At 34.5% G+C, this 18,210-nt stretch overlaps 1 protein-coding gene across 1 annotated transcript in view; it reads left to right on the forward strand.

Moving 5' to 3' along the window:
* Positions 1-3,669: 3,669 nt before the first annotated feature.
* Positions 3,670-18,210, forward strand: part of LOC106651280 (glutamate [NMDA] receptor subunit 1) — a 90,099-nt gene continuing 75,558 nt past the window's right edge. The window contains exons 1-4 of the mRNA XM_023460334.1: positions 3,670-3,798; positions 5,898-6,084; positions 15,261-15,512; positions 17,983-18,177. Coding sequence (XP_023316102.1) covers positions 5,920-6,084; positions 15,261-15,512; positions 17,983-18,177 — 612 coding nt within the window. The 5' untranslated portion in view covers positions 3,670-3,798; positions 5,898-5,919. The remainder of the gene's footprint in view (positions 3,799-5,897; positions 6,085-15,260; positions 15,513-17,982; positions 18,178-18,210) is intronic.

An 18,210-nucleotide genomic window follows, 5' to 3' on the forward strand; every position in this document is an offset into this window, starting at 1 on the left:
TAAATAATATTATGGTAATAATTTTTAATAAAATATTCCTCAGCAAGATATTTCCAGAGTTTCCTTATAGGTTTTTTAAAATTAATTTATTTGGGACATCTCGTAAAAACCTTTCGTAGACGCCCTGTCAGACCATTGAACCTTTTCACTTATAAAATAAAAGAAACAAGTCAAATTCGTTCGATCGCAATTTTTTCTTTTAACTGGTTTAAATTCCGTGGGAATTTTTGCTGAATCGATTATTTCGTGTATATCTTTACTTTGTTATAAGTTACCGTAGGTACTTATTTAAAATAATTTTGCATATTTATTTAATTTGATCTTAGACATAAAATTCATGTAAAAACAATTCACTGAGAGTTTTTTTTTGGATGGTTGTTTTCTTTTCTTCTTTGCAATAGGTCTATTTAATTTTCTATTATACCAATTTTCTTCAAGGTATAATATAATTTCTACCTATATATAGCTGTAAGGAAAAAATCATTTTTTATCCTCATTTAGACTTTATTTAGCACTCTTACGCACCTCCTCAATTATTCAATACCGAATTCCTTACGTTTTTCTGTGTTTTAAGTATTGTTTTACGTGTTTTTTGAAACTCCTCCTCATCATCCTCATTTAACACCTCTCTTGTTCCTATTCACTAAGTGGTGAATAGGAGTTCAGGGGCAGTTTTCATCCTTGGATCTTCATCCTTCGATAATTGTCCCCCACCACCAAAATTACCTAGCCCCATGTTCACCGTAAGGCCAACAGGGGCTCGAGATATGAGGCTCAGGACGCTACGTTCCTCAGCATCAGCCCGAGTTCAATAATCTCCTAGCACTACATTATCTAGATATAGTCCAGTCAAATTAAAAATTTTCTAGTAAAAATTAATGACAGGATCGGACCATGTGGGATATATTAATCTTGATGGGGACGACAAGTACCCTTAGCTGCGTAACTTTTTGAGTTGTCTTTAGGGTAGGGGGAAGGTTAGAAGGGTAGTAAAATCTCATTTTCGCCTCTGTAGCTTTTCCATGGAAAGCAATTGAAAAAAAGTTTGAATAAAAATTGTAGCGATTGATTAGACCTTTTAATTGAGCCCAACCACGATCAATTACGTTAATTACTTACCGAGAAAAATGCAAAAAAACTCTCTAAAGTGGCCATTTTTTCAATTGCAATAGCTGTCATTGAAACGCAGATTTAAAAAAAAAAGAAAACTTGCTTAAGTGCTTTCCTAACGGACATGGTTTTTTTTTCAATCATTGCTTCGTTGTTATTGACAATTAATGAATCAAAGCAACGTGGTAACATTCTTAAATACTTATATTTTACAGTGACATTTTGATAATTTTAATTTCTTGAAATCTTGACAATAATAAAACCGTACAAAGTCAAAACCGCAATTTCTACGTTGTCGAGTGATGGAAGTTCCGTCTCGCTCGCTGGCGTCCCGACGTTCAAGTCCGAGAGTTCAAATGTAATTAAGAAAAAAAAATTGACGTATCTCGGTCATTTCTCAACCGATTGAGACGATCTTTTTAAAATTTGGGCTGCCGTCAAAAATAATTACGAATGACATCGTTTGTTTTTCATTTTATCGTGTCCTGTCACTAATTTTTTTCCAAAAATAGCATTGAGTGAGTTTAATTTGACTGGACTAATATCAGTTTTAGGAGATGAATAACTTTATTTCATATATCATGTGATCTTTAATCTTCCTTGATAACAGGGCAAACCCCTAACCACTCATTCAGCTGTAACGAATATATTATTCGTTAGACTCTCTCCCGGCAATTGTTATTAAATTTAATAATTATAAATGTTATGTAATTCTATTTCAGCACGACGGATCGTCGGCCGACGAGTCGCGGCGCCTTTGGTGTGCGACGAGAGAGGAGAGAGAGACTTTCGGGGCTCGCGCTTATGATTTATAGGCCCGCGAGCCGAGACTGTTGCGGGCTTTGATACCGCTTGCCACGTTAATAGACATACGCTTGCCTTATTAGTTAATTGTAACTTCGCGATTACAAACTACATCTGCTAAGTCGAGTCACGGTGATTTGTGCGTGGGTGAAAGTGCCTTACGTCACGAGGGTGCCAAGCGAGCCATCCCGATAGGCTGACCGCCGATTGTAAGTATCTGTTCGAATTAAAAAGTAATCTCTCTCTTCGCACACTGAGCGAAGCAGCGCACAGTGTACCCAAAAGATGTAAAAGTGATATTACACTGAAAAAACGACCACTGTTCTGAGTACTGAAGCCGACTCAGTAAACAAGCCAACGCAGCGACTTGGTAGCCACTACCAAATCTTTCAGTAGAGCGGACTGAACAAGGTATCAGTAAGCGTCTGCTAGTCAAAGATTCAGTAGACATTACTGAGCCGGACCAGTAAGCGCTACTGCATAGTCGAGTACTGATCCGCTTTGGTAGCCACTACTGAGCAGTTCAGTGCTCAGTACAGTGGTTGTTTTTTCAGTGTAATTCTGCTTTGCAACAGTTTTTTGAAAAAAAATCTGAAAAAATTTTTTTTCATTAAAAAAAGTTCTAAACTTTCGAAAACAATTGCATTTTTACGATAAGACACTGTTTAGCTCTTTCCTGAAGAGATTAACCAAATTTACTATAAATATTCGTGATTTTTTTTCTCGACTAGGATCGACTTAATGAAAAAATTTCGAAACAAAGCTCCTAATCGATCTAAACATTTATGGGTGCTATCTTTGTGATATCACAAACGTATGTGCAAAGTTTCACAAAATTCTCACTTTTTTTAAGATCACCATTAAACAGCCTCAAGTGAATAATAAATATCATTGATATCTTGTAAGCTTCTTCCTAATTTTTGCGGTAATACGCTTCCTTCCGTCACTCGACGTGATTCTTTTTTTGTGGATTGCCAGAATTAAGACTTTCGAATTGTTTACAAAATAAATTATAGTCTCAGAAAAAAGTGGGTTCAGTAACAAACTGAGGCCTGTTATTTGTTGAACATGATATTTTGTCTTGTCTAATATCCACGTTAACTAAAATTTTTTCAGTAATCCTATGGGGCCGTTTTCGTAAATGAAATTATTTAGTCCGTGCAGTAGGTCATGGATATTACTAAAATAACCATATGCTTTAAAAACTGTGAACTCGTTGAAAAATAATAATTCAGAAATAACCCATCATGCACCTACTGTCTAGCTACAGCTCTTTGCCCGGATTGACAACGAAATAAAATTTCCTGATATATACACTCTGTAACATACCCACATTGTTTCAATTCAAATAATATTATCCACGTTTTAAATAGTAATACAGCAATAATCAGTCCGAATACAGCGCCCTTAAAATCGCATAGAAGAAAGGTATTTTAAAAAGCGGTTAATAATAAAATCGTCTTGATCCTAAATGAAAAATTTGAAATAAGAAAGAAGACTGAAATATCCCTATAAGTAACTAAAGAATTGAAAATATTATTAGTATTTTAATATAATTATAATGTATCTCTCCAATTTGAGTTCTAAAATTACAATAAACAAATTGTAGATACTTAAATTCATTAAAGTAAACTTTCTTTCGAGTATTTGCTTTTTTATTTAAACTTTAAGTAAATTGACGTTTTGATGTTAATCACATAGTAGTAGGTGTGCTCGTGTTGCGCAGTTTTCGGGAATATGATCAAATGATGATAGTATGTGTTACTTTTTAAAGAATAATGAAGAAATTAAAAAATGCAATTGTTGGGGATTTAAGATTTTTTCGGACTTAATTTCCTTCCGAGATTTTTGGAAGCGACCAGAATTTTTTAAAGTATAAAATGCGTAAGTAATTACTACAAGTACTTTTATAAGGGTTACACTTTTTATTGATATACATTATAAAAGTCAATACCCAATGATGCAGAATGTAATCATATATCAATATTAATATGAACAATAATTCCACGCGTTTAATGTTTTACCTTATTTAAAAGAACAAGAAAAATATTTTCTTACCGCTACGAAAGTTGTGTGCCCAAAATTCAGTCTTTCACTTCTGTTTGAGAAATATTTAATAAGTTTATAACATTTGTTTTTTTAGTTTAAACAATTTTTTAAATTTTAATCTGGAAATTTTAGCTAGTTTTAAGTTAGAAAAATAAATTCATCATAGTTAATTATGTCGCGTCAAGCAAATAAAATCGAAACATTATGCTTTTTAATAACATTTTATATAATTTTATATGAGTTCAAATTTCGAATTTTTATTTAAGTTTATGAAAGTGTATAAAAGTATTTTTAAAAGTATTCGATTTTCTTCATAGTAACTACAAAACCAAAAATATAGTAAAAATATTATTTTACTTACTTCTTTGCGTGCAACGTCTTAGCTGAATATTGATACGAACCTAAAAAAAGAATTTGATCTTTTGGGTAAAAATTTAGGTCGATTGAAACATTTTATATTGACTTGAAAATATCTTTGAAAATTTTACCGTGGCCAATTTTTTTTTTGTAAAACATGAAAAAACGACCCCCGTTTGAAGGATTTTTATTATTAAAGGAATTTATTACGTTGTATTTGAGACTTCTTGCATTACTCCTGACATAGAGAATTTCAAAGCATGTCAATCACTTCTCAGAATCTATCACAATAGTATCATTTGTTTTGTTTGCAATGTTACTATGTCATACTTGAAAATTTCATATTTTACGTAAGATTTTGACTTCGAACTTACGACGAAATTTAGATAAAATGACAGGTCGCTAAATGGTTCATCGTTCATAAGTGTTACTTCTGTGATTAAAAAAACAAATTCCAAAACCAAAACTTTACATTCAAATAATTTAAATTCAGCACGAAAAAATGTACACATTTTCCGAGTCTATAATTTGTAGAAATGTTAGTCTATGCATTTTTTTATATTTGAAAATGAAAATAAATCGGTCAATGTCAGTGTAATTAAATATATAGAGCAATCACTTATGTAGTTTACGACTAAGTTTTATTATTATATTACTGTTTCAATATTCTTTACAATGCAAAGAAAATGTTCGTAGTCATCAGATAATTGCGAGATGTCAACCGATATTCTGCTCTGTAACAAACTAAATTTAATCCGTTAATTCATACATCTTTTAATTATCCATAAAAACGCTGTGCAATTAAATGGATCAATGGAAATCTATTGACAAAATCGATCAGGAAGTGACGATGAAGTCGCACGACTTGGCAACTCCTTTCTAAGTAGTGATTAAGCTTTTGAAACAAAAAAATAATCAGGCATAACAGTAAGTTGTTGCTTACTTACCTTCGTTTTTCAAATCGTGGCTTTAATTTTTCAAGTCGAAGCCTATTTATCAATCTACAATAAGTATCACTAATGAAATAACAAAATGTTTTGGTGCAGACGGACAATTAGATCGGTACGAAGCTAGAGAAATAGAGGATATCGATATTATTAAAATACAACTAATTTTATTATAAAATTTTAATTATTAATAAATTTATTGTTTAAACAATTAGGAGCGATATAGTGATTTCAGATCTGACATTAGATCTGATGTCAGATCTGACATCTTTTACGACTAAATCTCGTGAAATTTCAATATTTGTGTCAACTCCTCTATATTTGTGTGAAATTTCAAAAATGACCATTCCTGGCACTATTCATGTTAAATTTTCAACTTTTTCTTTTCTTATATTGCATTTTATGGCGTTTTTTATGTGATTTGAAAGTCAACTCATGCTATTATTAATTTTCAAATTCTAATTCCTGATAGGCCAGTCGAGCTTTTTTATTCAAATCATCATCAAATAATCCTCAGAAACTGTACTTTCAAAAAATATATACTAATTTTTATTAGAATTAAATCAACAGTAAATACTGTAGTAATACTGTAGTAAATATGTATATATGTAATGTCTTTCAACTTTTCAGGAATTTATGAAAAATAAGGAAAATGAAGGTCCGTCACGTTTACATGATATTTCTTATTCAAGTGGAACTAGTTATATATAATTACTGTAGCAAACCATCACAGTATAATTTATTGTTACAATCTATCAACATTGGAGGAATGCTATCAAATAAGGAGTTTGAAGCGTATTTTAACGAGACTGTTGACGTAAGTTTTTTTAGGGCTTCAATGTTTCTAAAAATAGAAGAAAATAATGTATTCAGTAATTTTAGAAATTATTTTTTTCCTTATTGAGTCATTTGACATAATTAAACAATTTTGAATCTTTACCGAGATATAGCTATAATTTAAGTTTCGTTTCCTTCTTAAAAAAACTCTGATAGGCTTGAAAACCAGTTATAGAACCAGATGTCTTTAGATAATTCTCTTTGTAAGTGCCATTCTGCGCACGGGCTCATGTCCCCTGCAGGATTTGTACTTGATAGTACGAAGAAATGTTTCTAAATAAATCGATAATAAAACAATTTTTGAAATTTTTTTAAAGATTCGTTTGTCCGTGAAATTTAGTCAGTTAAGCTTCCTGCAAGAGTGGATTTCCCCGCGTCCATCTCGAACCTCGAATTACCATCTGGACAGCTTTGTCGTTTACACGATGCATCAGATAAGTTTCTCCGCGTCCTACAGGGACGTGGCAAACGACCTACAGGGAGTTAAAAAAATCGTAGAGATGTCTTTTTTTTTAAATTACTCGTTGAAAGGAGTACTTTGCGATGGTGTATGTTAGATTTCGACAGAAAAATTACTGTGGTACTGGTACACGTTCAAATAGTCAATTTTTTCAGTAATTTTTAGTGTCGCGCTCAAATACTACTGGTAACTCGGCATTAACTCGAATCTTATCTTAATATATATTTGTGGTGGAAAGGCATAACGACTTAAGTCCATTTTTCGTATTTTCGACAAAAACGCGTTTTAAGTTGATTGTGCCAGCCTAACTAAACGCGGACGAGTCGAGATCTGAACCTATGGTGTTTTAAGCTACTATGAGGTAGCTTTTCAACTATGTACTTATGAAATTGAAAGGCGCATCATAGCGATGATACCGAGCAAAAAATATGGACTTAAGTTGTTTTGCCTTTCCACGGTTTGCACTTAAGTCCACTTTTGTCGGTCACACTTTTTTCAATATCGATTATTTCGCGCATTTTGTCATCATAACCTCATTTAATGAATTCACATTGATAAAATTGCTCATTTAACGTTATACTGGTGTCAGATCTCAAATCTTGCAACGAAAAAAGGCCAAACTGAAAATCGCGAAAACGGCCCCTCGCGTATTAACTGTACCAATCGTTTAGTGAAATTCACAACATTCGAAGAGTGTGAGAGTTATTTTTATGTACGAGTATCATTTTCTTTCATTTTCAAATCAAAGTAGACTCTCTATAGCATTTTGAAGCTCGCAAAGGTGGACTTAAGTCGTTTTGCCTTTCCCCGGTCTTCGCGAAATGGACTTAAGTCGTTATGCACGATGTTGCAACTAACGATGGACGCTATATTCATCTATTCTGACCCTTGTACATCAAAGTAGACACTAAATATAGGTGTTTTTCATCATAATATCGATTTCCAAAAAAATGGACTTAAGTCGTTATGCCTTTCCACCACAGATATATATATGGGTCAAAATAATACTTTTTTACAAAACCGTGCGCACGTATGTCACTGATCTTGACGCGCTTTTGGTATGTTATAGTACATGGTAAAAAGGTCCCAAAAAAAAATTTTTAGACCCCCTCCCCCCTCCTACCCCCCACTTCCGGTATAAACGTCCATTTTCGATCTATATTTTTTCTGAGGACATGAAGCAAGTAAAAAATCTGAAAAAATTCATAAAAATACTTTTCCACAATCCAAACAACCTTGAATTTTTTCAGATTTTTTGAGTGCTTCAGGCCTTCAGATAAAATCATTGAAAATTTCAAAAATCGAGATACGGCGGTATGAGCCGATGTAGTACTCGGAAATTTTTTCAGTTATTTTTCGCATTAAAAAACATAACCTCAATTTTTTTCAGATTTTTTCAGATTACCTAACGCACCTTTTGAAGCCAAAAACCGATTTTTTTGACGAAAATAATTTTTTTAGGACAGTACGGAGCCTCGAAAAATCTGAAAAAAATTTTTTCTTGTTTTTTTCATCAAAATACGTAATCTCAAATTTTTTCAGATTTTTTAATTGAAGGCGATAGCTTCTAGGGCCGAAAAATGCTATTTTTAACAAAAAATGGTTCCTAGAACCCGATGGTTCCGGTGAAAAAATTTGAAAATATTTTTTTTGAATTCCTTGTCAAATTTTAATAAATTTTGACCGTTTCAAAAGTTCGATTGAAGCTTCCTAGCTCATTTTAGAGCAGGACAAAGATTAGTGCAAAATATCTGAAGACGTTTCTGAAGACATTAAGGAATGATAAAACTCGTTTGATGCTCTAAAATGAGCTAGGAAGCTTCAATCGAACTTTTGAAACGGTCAAAATTTATTAAAATTTGACAAGGAATTCAAAAAAAATATTTTCAAATTTTTTCACCGGAACCATCGGGTTCTAGGAACCATTTTTTGTTAAAAATAGCATTTTTCGGCCCTAGAAGCTATCGCCTTCAATTAAAAAATCTGAAAAAATTTGAGGTTATGTATTTTGATGAAAAAAACGAGAAAAAAATTTTTCCATATTTTTCGAGGCTCCGTACCGTCCTAAAAAAATTATTTTCGTCAAAAAAAGCGGTTTTTGGCTTCAAAAGGTGCGTTAGGTCATCTGAAAAAATCTGAAAAAAATTGAGGTTATATTTTACAATGCAATAAAAAACTGAAAAAATTTCCGTTTACTACATCGGCTCATCCCGCCGTATCTCGATTTTTAAAATTTTCAATGATTTTATCTGAAGGCCTGAAGCACTTAAAAAATCTGAAAAAATTCAAGGTTGTTTGGATTGTTGAAAAGTATTTTTGTGAATTTTTTCAGATTTTTTAATTGCTTCATGTCCTCAGAAAAAATATAGATTGAAAATGGACGTTTATACCGGAAGTGGGGGGTAGGAGGGGGGAGGGGGTCTAAAAATTTTTTTTTGGGACCTTTTTACCATGTACTATAACATACCAAAAGCGCGTCAAGATCGGTTACATACGTGCGCACGGTTTTGTAAAAAAGTATTATTTTGACCCATATATGGATTTAAAGAGGAAAAAATTTCCAAGAAAAAAAAACCGTGTCGATACGATAAATCTAGCCCAAGATAGAAGCATTTGAAAATCCACAGAATTTCGATGAATTTTTTTGTTGCGATAATTTTGTTGCCGAGTGTATTAACAATATTTTTAATCTGCTCTGTTCCAATTATACATTTCGATTATGATTTGATATCGATATACATACTTCAATTCATAGAGACATTCAGCGCGCTTCGCGCGACTCATCATTCGATATTTGATATTCGATTCGATAATCGCATCCTCAAATTTATTATAAGATTTATTATTAGATTTATTTTTTTATACAACAACAAATCATCCTTGATCGCGTATCGCTCCGTGGTACGTGACAACACGAAGGAAGGTAAAAGATCGTGGAAAAAAAAGGATAAGAAACTAATATTAGTCTACACGTGCAAGAAGTGTCGTACACGCGATCACACAACCATTACTCAGACAGAGTACGACGAGAGGAGCATCTTCATGATTCGATGTAAGAGCTGCAAAGTTAATCATGTCGTTATCGATAATTTGGGTTGGTTCCAAGGCAGCAGGTTCGAATACACAAATTCCATAGTGAATGAGGACGAGAAATTCGTCCAAGAAATTAGATCTTATGAGAGAGTCCAAGAGATACAGCAAGGAGTTGATGGAATAAAAACGGTATAATCAGACACTAAAACAGAATGAGCGCAAGAAATGTCTAAATTTAATTACCTAAATTTTTTTAAATTGTATCAATCTTAATTATAACGTGTGTAACATGTAATTTAATGATTACGTATTTTTTGTACATATAACTTGCATTTCAAAAGGACTGTTTGATTAATAATAAAAGTTGAAAAACGTTGCAAAAAAATGAAGTAAATTAGTCCAGTGAAAACTTACATGAAATTGCATTTTTTTGGGGAGAGATGAAACCTAGTCTACTTTATGTTTTTGGGTGCGCTTAATTCATTGCCGATGTTATTTTTTACCTAAAACATCAGCGTCAAGGTGAAAATCGAGGGTGAAAGAGTTTTTGGCTGATATCTCGCGAACGAAGCAAGATACAGAAAAACTAATTGCACCAATCGATTCCTCGTGAAATTTTACATCGAAATACACTTTAAACTTTTCAAGTGTCAGTGCAAAATTGTTCACAATATTGAAAAATTAGTTTACAGCGGTCGGCGGTAGTGGGGGCCGGCGGCGCCGCGCTAGTGTATCTATATATGTCGCTTCCCGTTCGCTGCCGGCTCCCACTACCGCCGACCGCTGTAAACTAATTTTTCAATATTGTGAACAATTTTGCACTGACACTTGAAAAGTTTAAAGTGTATTTCGATGTAAAATTTCACGAGGAATCGATTGGTACAATTAGTTTTTCTGTATCTTGCTTCGTTCGCGAGATATCACCCAAAAACTCTTTCACCCTCGATTTTCACCCTGACGCTGATGTTTTAGGTAAAAAATAACATCGGCAATGAATTAAGCGCACCCAAAAACATAAAGTAGACTAGGTTTCATCTCTCCCCAAAAAAATGCAATTTCATGTAAGTTTTCACTGGACTAAAATAGTAAAAATTACTTTTCCTGATGTCACTGAATCTTTTCATTGATGGTACGGTTATGTAAAAACATGTATGATTTGAATTGTAATGTTTGTATGAATAAGAAAGTTATTGCTAGCTTATTAATTATAATGAAAACTGTTGAGATGTAAATTCACTAATCTATAAATACTTTTCAGCAGCTTTCTTAAAAAACCATTATTTTCTTGGATTTAGTTCAATCCCTATACACTATACATAAATAAAAATGACATGGGTTCTAAGAAAGATTTCTAGTTTGCAAATAATGTTTTCAAAATTCAGTATAATATTTCATAAAAATGTCATTTGACCCATAATGATATCAAGTGATGTTAACTGAAAAAGCATGCAATAAGACTTATAAATGCTGATTTTTAATACCATAAATCATAATCATTCTCTTATCATTAATTAAAAAATGCAAAACAACATTAATTCATGTTATCTAATATTACTATGAATAATAACGAAGAATCTACTGTTTTAAGATCGCAAATTCATTAGCAAGTAGCTTCCAACTCAAAAATAATAGCTCATTTGCCTTTTTTCCTCAAAATGTTAATTGGTATAGTTTATTAAGAGGGACCAAAAAACCCACCTAAAAACTAAAAAAAACAATAGTTTTCAAAAGATATTAGGAAAAAATTTTGATTTTCAGATATAACATCACCTATTTTCCAATAATGCCTAAATTTTTTAACAGAAAAAGTCACAAGACAGAAAAAGTTTTCCGGAATATTACTTTTTATATGAAGTACCTAACACTAGACTTATTTTGTCAAAAAAATGGCCCAAGGGAGCATTTTCTTCACATTATTTCATAATTAAAATTCAAATATTTTACAAATATTTTCTGAATATATGGCCGATTCTCTGTGAAGTCGAATGGCCAAAAAATTTTTTTTTCTGCAAATATGAAAAACTTGTATTTGATGTCAGATTTGTTAAAAAAAAATTTTTAGAAAAATTGGGGCCTTCTATGACACTTTTTCAGAGGCCCAAAGTTGGCCATTTTAGCGTTTTTTGGAAATTCATGAAAAATCACAAATATTCAAATAATTCCTGGATCAGTGTAGAATGATTCAAAAGTAAAAGTGCCCAGGAACTTTTTTGTGTTATGCATGTTCCACCATTTAATTTGATCAAACACATGTATCACTCGAGCGCGCGTTTGGAGTTCAGGGCAAAGGAAGAGCCAAGTTAACCTCGGACGTGTTGCTCGGACCATGTGCACTGGAGAGCAGATCGATCTGTGCGAATCGAGCGCCTCGCGCTCGAAGACGCGCTAGTGGATCTGCGCGATAGTGCACATACACAAAAGATTCGCATTCGGACCGCGAGAGAGTAAGGACGTGTGGTAGAAAGTAGGAAGTCGCGAGTGAGAGAGGCAGCGTTGGCCTTCTACGTTAGTGATAGTCGTAGAGAAGCTGTGTGGCAGCAGATATTGATAGTGGCTGTTCGTGGGGAAGCTGTGTGGCAGCGGTTGAGTTAAGTTGTTCGTTTGGAAGCTTTGTGTGTAGCAGAAGGTCGTAGTGTCGTGTCCGTGGAGAGGCTGTGTTCAAGCCTGGAGTTCAATGTGACTAGTGAAGAATTGCGACGTGACGAGGCGATTCGCGAGCTGCTTGGAAGGAAGCGAGCCGAGCGAATCCGCTGTACAGCGACCTTCACGTGAATCGTCCGAGGCATATCGTGTCCTCGATACCTAAACTGAAAGTTAGCAGGGTTTCGTTTGAAGAAAATAAAGTTAAAAAATACACTTTTTTCAAGCCCTTCGTTTTTGAGAAAAATTCTAGAAGTTTTCATTAATTTTTTTTGTGTTCTGACCGACATTTTTTGTGTTTAAACATTGATTTTTTGCTGTAACATGGCCACCAGTGGCAGCATCGTCTGCCACACGGGGGCGCGGTGTAACTTCTTTATCGGCCAACTCGCTGCTGCCAACTTATGAGCTACGCGGCAATTCAATTTGATGCCGGGACGTATATAAACATGTTCCTATGCTGACAAGACAGTGGAGAGAGAAAAATCAAGTAACTAAAAATAATTAACAGTGTATTAATTTATTTTTTCATTTAACAACAAATAAGCATCATCAGCTATTAATGTAATAAATTTTTCGAAGTCTACGACTTCGAAAATATCGTCATTAATATGGTAGCAAGTATTTTTTTACATAAGCTGTATAATGTCCTTAATTAATTGTTACTTACTACACTTTTCAATGTAAAAACGGTATCCGATTGATTATTCTCATTTTTAAAAAGAAACAAAATTCCTTTTTTTGAAACAAATGAGCAATAAAAAATCACGCGTAAAATATGCTCTTTGCTTCGAGTTCAATTCTGCAAGTGCACGAAAACAAAAACAAAGCGTAATGAAGGCTGCTTGTGAGTGTAACATAGGCGGTCATAAAAAATACTAACAAGCTAACATATGCAGAGCCAATGATTTGCTATGTTTACAGCTCGCTTTTGCAAAATCAAACTCGGTCCGGTGTTCTTTGTTACAGGTCTGAACAAGAGAAATTAAGAAAAATATATATGGGCTGCCGTACAACTTTGCACGGCAGCCAAACCGTATGGTTTTTAAACACATACTTATCAGCAACCTGTAACAGTTTACCCTCGGGAGGCAAGTAAATTGTCCGGCGAGATGTCCGTTGACCTGTAAACGGGGAACGAAGAAAAGGTGTGCCAAAAAGAATCTACGCGATCATGTAATGTATAAATAATAATTAGGCTTATTTATTAAGAAGGGCGCCAGTCACGATAGTGACGCCTAATGATACAAAATACAAGAAAGCTAAGAATTACAAATGATGTGCGATAATTGTTCGCTCGACACGAAACATTCACCCGTACAATTCGTTAACGGCATAAGGCCACCACGGCTATTTCGGTAGATACGACGGTCGTGAGTTTGGGCTAGGCGGGGACAAGACCAAGAGAGATCGAGCGTGTTGAAAGATATAATAATATGGCGCATATGTAGGAGAGAATCGAGAGACTTACATTCGTTGACTACACGGTTATTGGTGGGTGATTGGGCCTGACGAAGACTGCAAAAATAGCGGGGGCAGACGAGAAGGCAGCCAGAGGTTGATGCTCTCCAGGACGGCAGACTCACTCTCACACACGCTGGCCATCGCAGGTCCCACACGAGAGGGGTTGGTAGCTCGAAGCTATTTCACGCGAGGTCCAACACAGAGTGTTCGCTACATCAACTCCTCATCGGCTCGTCAGTCAGCATAGGCCTCCCTTTCCACTTGACAGGTTTTCGTCTGCTCATAAGGCAGCACGCGCAAGACCCGTCTACGCACTTAGCGTTGATCACGGCTCTCTCTCTCTCTCTCTCTCTCTGCAAATTCGGCGCTTATCGATAAATTGGCGCCGATCCGCACTATCATTAGGCTCGCTTATTTCCGATCTCTCTCTCGGGCGGAAGGATTTCTAGGATATAAAACAAAGGAAGGAGTACCGTCGGACCCTGTGCTGGACTACTTCCTTACAAACCTTTCTTTGAAATATTGGTATTTTATAATGAGCAAATGTAAATCAGCCTATGTAAAACAAACGATACTTGATATCATTTAAAGACGATGTCTACAAAGTCATAGACTTCAAAGAATTTACTTAATTTATAGCTAGAGATGCTTATTTGTTGTTATATGAAAAAATAAATTGATACGAGATTAATTATTTTCAATTATTTTATTTTTCTCTTTCCACTGTGTTGTCAGCGTAGGAACATGTTTTATACGTCCCGGCATCAAATTCAATTGCAGCGTAGCTCATAAGTTGGCAGCTCAGCAAGTTGGTCGATGAAGAAATTACAACGCGCCCCCATGTGGCAGACGACGCTGCCACCGGCGGCTACGTTACAGCAACCTCTTCATAACGCTGACCAAGGATCAGAAGCCGAGTAGATACAATCGAGGAACTTGTTTGATGGTGGAGTAGTAAGCGCAGTGGCCGAGGCATTCACTGCGCCATTAAACAAACCGAGACCATATCTATTAGGCTCTTATCTAATAATGTCTTCTAAAAACTTTTTTCTTCATAAACGCACGTTCTGAGGGACAAAATAATGTTATTCAATAAATACGAAGCTGTATACATTTTTTGTGATACCAATCAAAAGTAACATTCTGCTCCCACTGAAAGAAATCTGAATGAATTTTATTCTCACAGCAATGAGCGCATTGCGCGTTTTCATGCGAGTGACTCGAAAGTCACATTTCCTAGTTGCAACACCAAAAGAAAAACCACTATTTTCGGTACTCGGGGATGAAAAATATCTTACTGGTCTAGACTGAGTAAAGAGAAAGCCTCAGTACATGCTAGTACCAAGCTTTGCATCGGCTGCTTACAAACCTCTATTTTGTTTTTCGTGTCCCAGAGGAGAATATATCATTTTAATATTTGCAATTTTTTGTGAAAGAAAAACACGACTCTAGGAAAAAAATACATCCAATTATAGTTATAGTTATTCGAAATATCTCTAAATTTTTTATTTGATTGTAATAATTTTAAATTTTACGTGTTCTTTCTTTTTTCATTTCAGAACCTCAATTTTGACTCACCTTACATAAGTGCAGGGATAACTTACCGCCATGTAGTTTTAGAAATGGAACCCAATCCTATAAGAACTGCTATAAATGTTTGTAAACACCTGATAGCTAGACAAGTTTTGGCGATAATTGTTTCTCATTCTTCAGCTGGAGAATTGTCTCCCGCAGCTGTATCATATACCTGTGGATTTTATCATATACCAGTTATTGGAATTTCATCGAGGGACTCAGCTTTTTCTGATAAGGTAACAGTATCGAAATCAAATATTTTGAAAAATTAAATGTGCTCGTGAGACGAAGGAAATAAATAATGCTTTGATTTCAATAAAAAATCAACTTAATTATTAGTTAAATAATATTCTATATTGCGTTTAAAGTGAATTGCGTTCTACATGAAAGAAAATGATTTTAAGCGTATTTTCACATGGATATCTCTGATAATTTACACATCAATGTAGGGTAGTCAGACCAATGAATGACCGGGTACCAGGTGAATGACCATTTTGGAAAATATCATGTGAAAAAAAATTAAAAATATATTTGTATGGATGTAATTCAATTCTTCAGTCCACGATGCATCTTGTTTTCTATGTTCGATCATAATTTAAAAAGGAAAAACAATAATTATTGCACATCCAAAAGTGGTCATTTGAGTGAACCATCTAAGTGAACCATCAGCATACTCTGATTTTGCCTAAAAAAGTTGCTCACTACTCTTTTTTTTTAATTTTTTTTTGTATGAATCAAGTTCGTAAAAAATAAAAACTGCTGCTAATTTATTGGTTATCAAAAGAAATACACCTCTATAAACAGGCACGAAAAAGAATGTTCAGTTATAGAGACCGGACCTTGTGGACTATATTTTTTTGGGTCTTTGAATCAGAATACGGCGTCGGTTTTTAATAAGCAGATCGATTTAAGGTCAATTAGAGGTCATTTAAAGGTCAAATTATGAAAAAAAGGTTGAAAAATCTGAAACAATTCCCACATAGGTTTTCGAAGATGCTGAACTCAAATCTGAAGTCAGATGACCTCTACGACCTTACCTTCAAGGCCATTTAAAGGTCAAGCGTAGAGAATTCAATGATAATCCGAAAAAATTCAGATTTATCAATTGAGTGTCGCTAAATATCAATCAAAGTTCATTTCGACTACACCTGGTCATTATAAGATTAACTTAGGGTCATTAAAAGGTCATTTGAAGGTTAAACCTAGTAAACGCGATAAAACAACGGAAAAAGATTGTTTATAGGTTTTTGGAGCTGACGAATTCAGATTTTTTGTGTGACCTGTTGAAAGTCAAGATTAAGGTCATTTGAAGGTAGTACAGTCCTAAACTGTTATATATATTTTATACACATTCACAGGCAGCTAACGACGGCTAGCTGAGATGCAAGAGCAATGCTCGGTATTTAATTAATATCGCGTAAGATGGGGTTGATTCGTAAAATACATCTGCCGGCCGGCTCACGAATTGCTTCGAACTTTCATATGCACGTTCCGAAATTCACTTAATCGATTTATCGATTTTTATGATTCGTTTTTGTTTCTTGCGGCTTTCTTCTTGACGATTTCTCTCTGCCAATGTGTGCATACACCAGTACTGTTACTGTCGTTTGATAGCTGTGAGCTAACTTTTCACTCACATCATCGCTTATTAAATAAAGAGAGGTTTTTTCTTGATTTTCCTCTTAAGTCATTGTCAACTTGTTTTATTTAAATCATTGCCGAATTTCGTAAAATTTGCGAAGTTTTAACGCAACAGTTGAATTCATAAAAAAAGGCATAAAATGATGAAGTATTCTAAATTTTGCATCCCTTTTAACCCTTTTTTTTTGTAACGTACATTTTTTTCTTCAAACGATCGGTGTGAAGGTTTTCGTTTGCGTTTAAATCCTCTACTTTAGCTCTCTTGCTTCAACATCCATCAGTAATCAGCCATCATCGCTAATCCCATCTACCTTGATATCGCTACTCCATATGCATTATGTCTTGATGGGACTGTTCTCCTTACTCGTCGCTAAAATCTCCACAGTTTTCCGGGAACTGATTTGTATGCTTATGCAGGGAATATAGTTTATCGTTAGCGGTGAAAGACGTGGAGCGTGTGTTTTTTCACTGCCTGCGTTTCAAAGAAGAAAGAAGAAGGCTGCAAATGCAACTTGTAGAGAAAATAGAGCCGGAGAACATCGTCGGGCACATGCTTCTAGACCCGAGAAACTGGAACGAGACGTCCGCATTAGCGCACGTGGTCGTCTCCAGACTGATGCAGAAGTGCAGAGACTCTCAACAGCAACAATAATGAACCATTGCCTCTCATAGATTATAGGATTCAATCCTACGACGTAGCAGAGATGCTTGCTGAGATCCTCACTGAATTTATGTTTAACGAAGGTACCGGTGTGGGACCAGTTTGCGGTAAATCCTAGCCCGCATACGCCGATGTCTTCATCTACATATTGTTAATGTATATGTTTGTAATTTTACAGCTTGTAGTATGAATACAAGATTTAAAAAAAAACATACATGTGTTAGGAATTCAATCTAGTTTCTTTAACCTACGAGGTCTCGTTCAAAAACTCATATTTAAACCCGTCAAATAGCTATCTCTATGGAGGAAGCAATATACCCATTTTTCATCTATAATGGTTTTATATCATAAATCTATGTAAATCATTGATTAGATATTAACTTTTATAATTATACTTTTTGCAGAATATTCATGTATCGTTTCTTCGAACAGTTCCACCATATTCGCATCAAGCTGATGTATGGGTTGAACTACTAAAATACTTCAATTACATGAAAATCATTTTCATTCACACTTCAGATGCTGAAGGAAGAAGTTTATTGGGAAGGTTTCAATCCACGTCCCAAATAATTGAAAACGAAATGGATATAAAAATTCAGGTAAAAAAAAACCTAACTCATTTATGTTAAAGA

This window comes from Trichogramma pretiosum, unplaced genomic scaffold (assembly GCF_000599845.2).
Source record: "Trichogramma pretiosum strain Unisexual culture from Peru unplaced genomic scaffold, Tpre_2.0 scaffold59, whole genome shotgun sequence".
Lineage (NCBI taxonomy): Eukaryota > Metazoa > Arthropoda > Insecta > Hymenoptera > Trichogrammatidae > Trichogramma > Trichogramma pretiosum.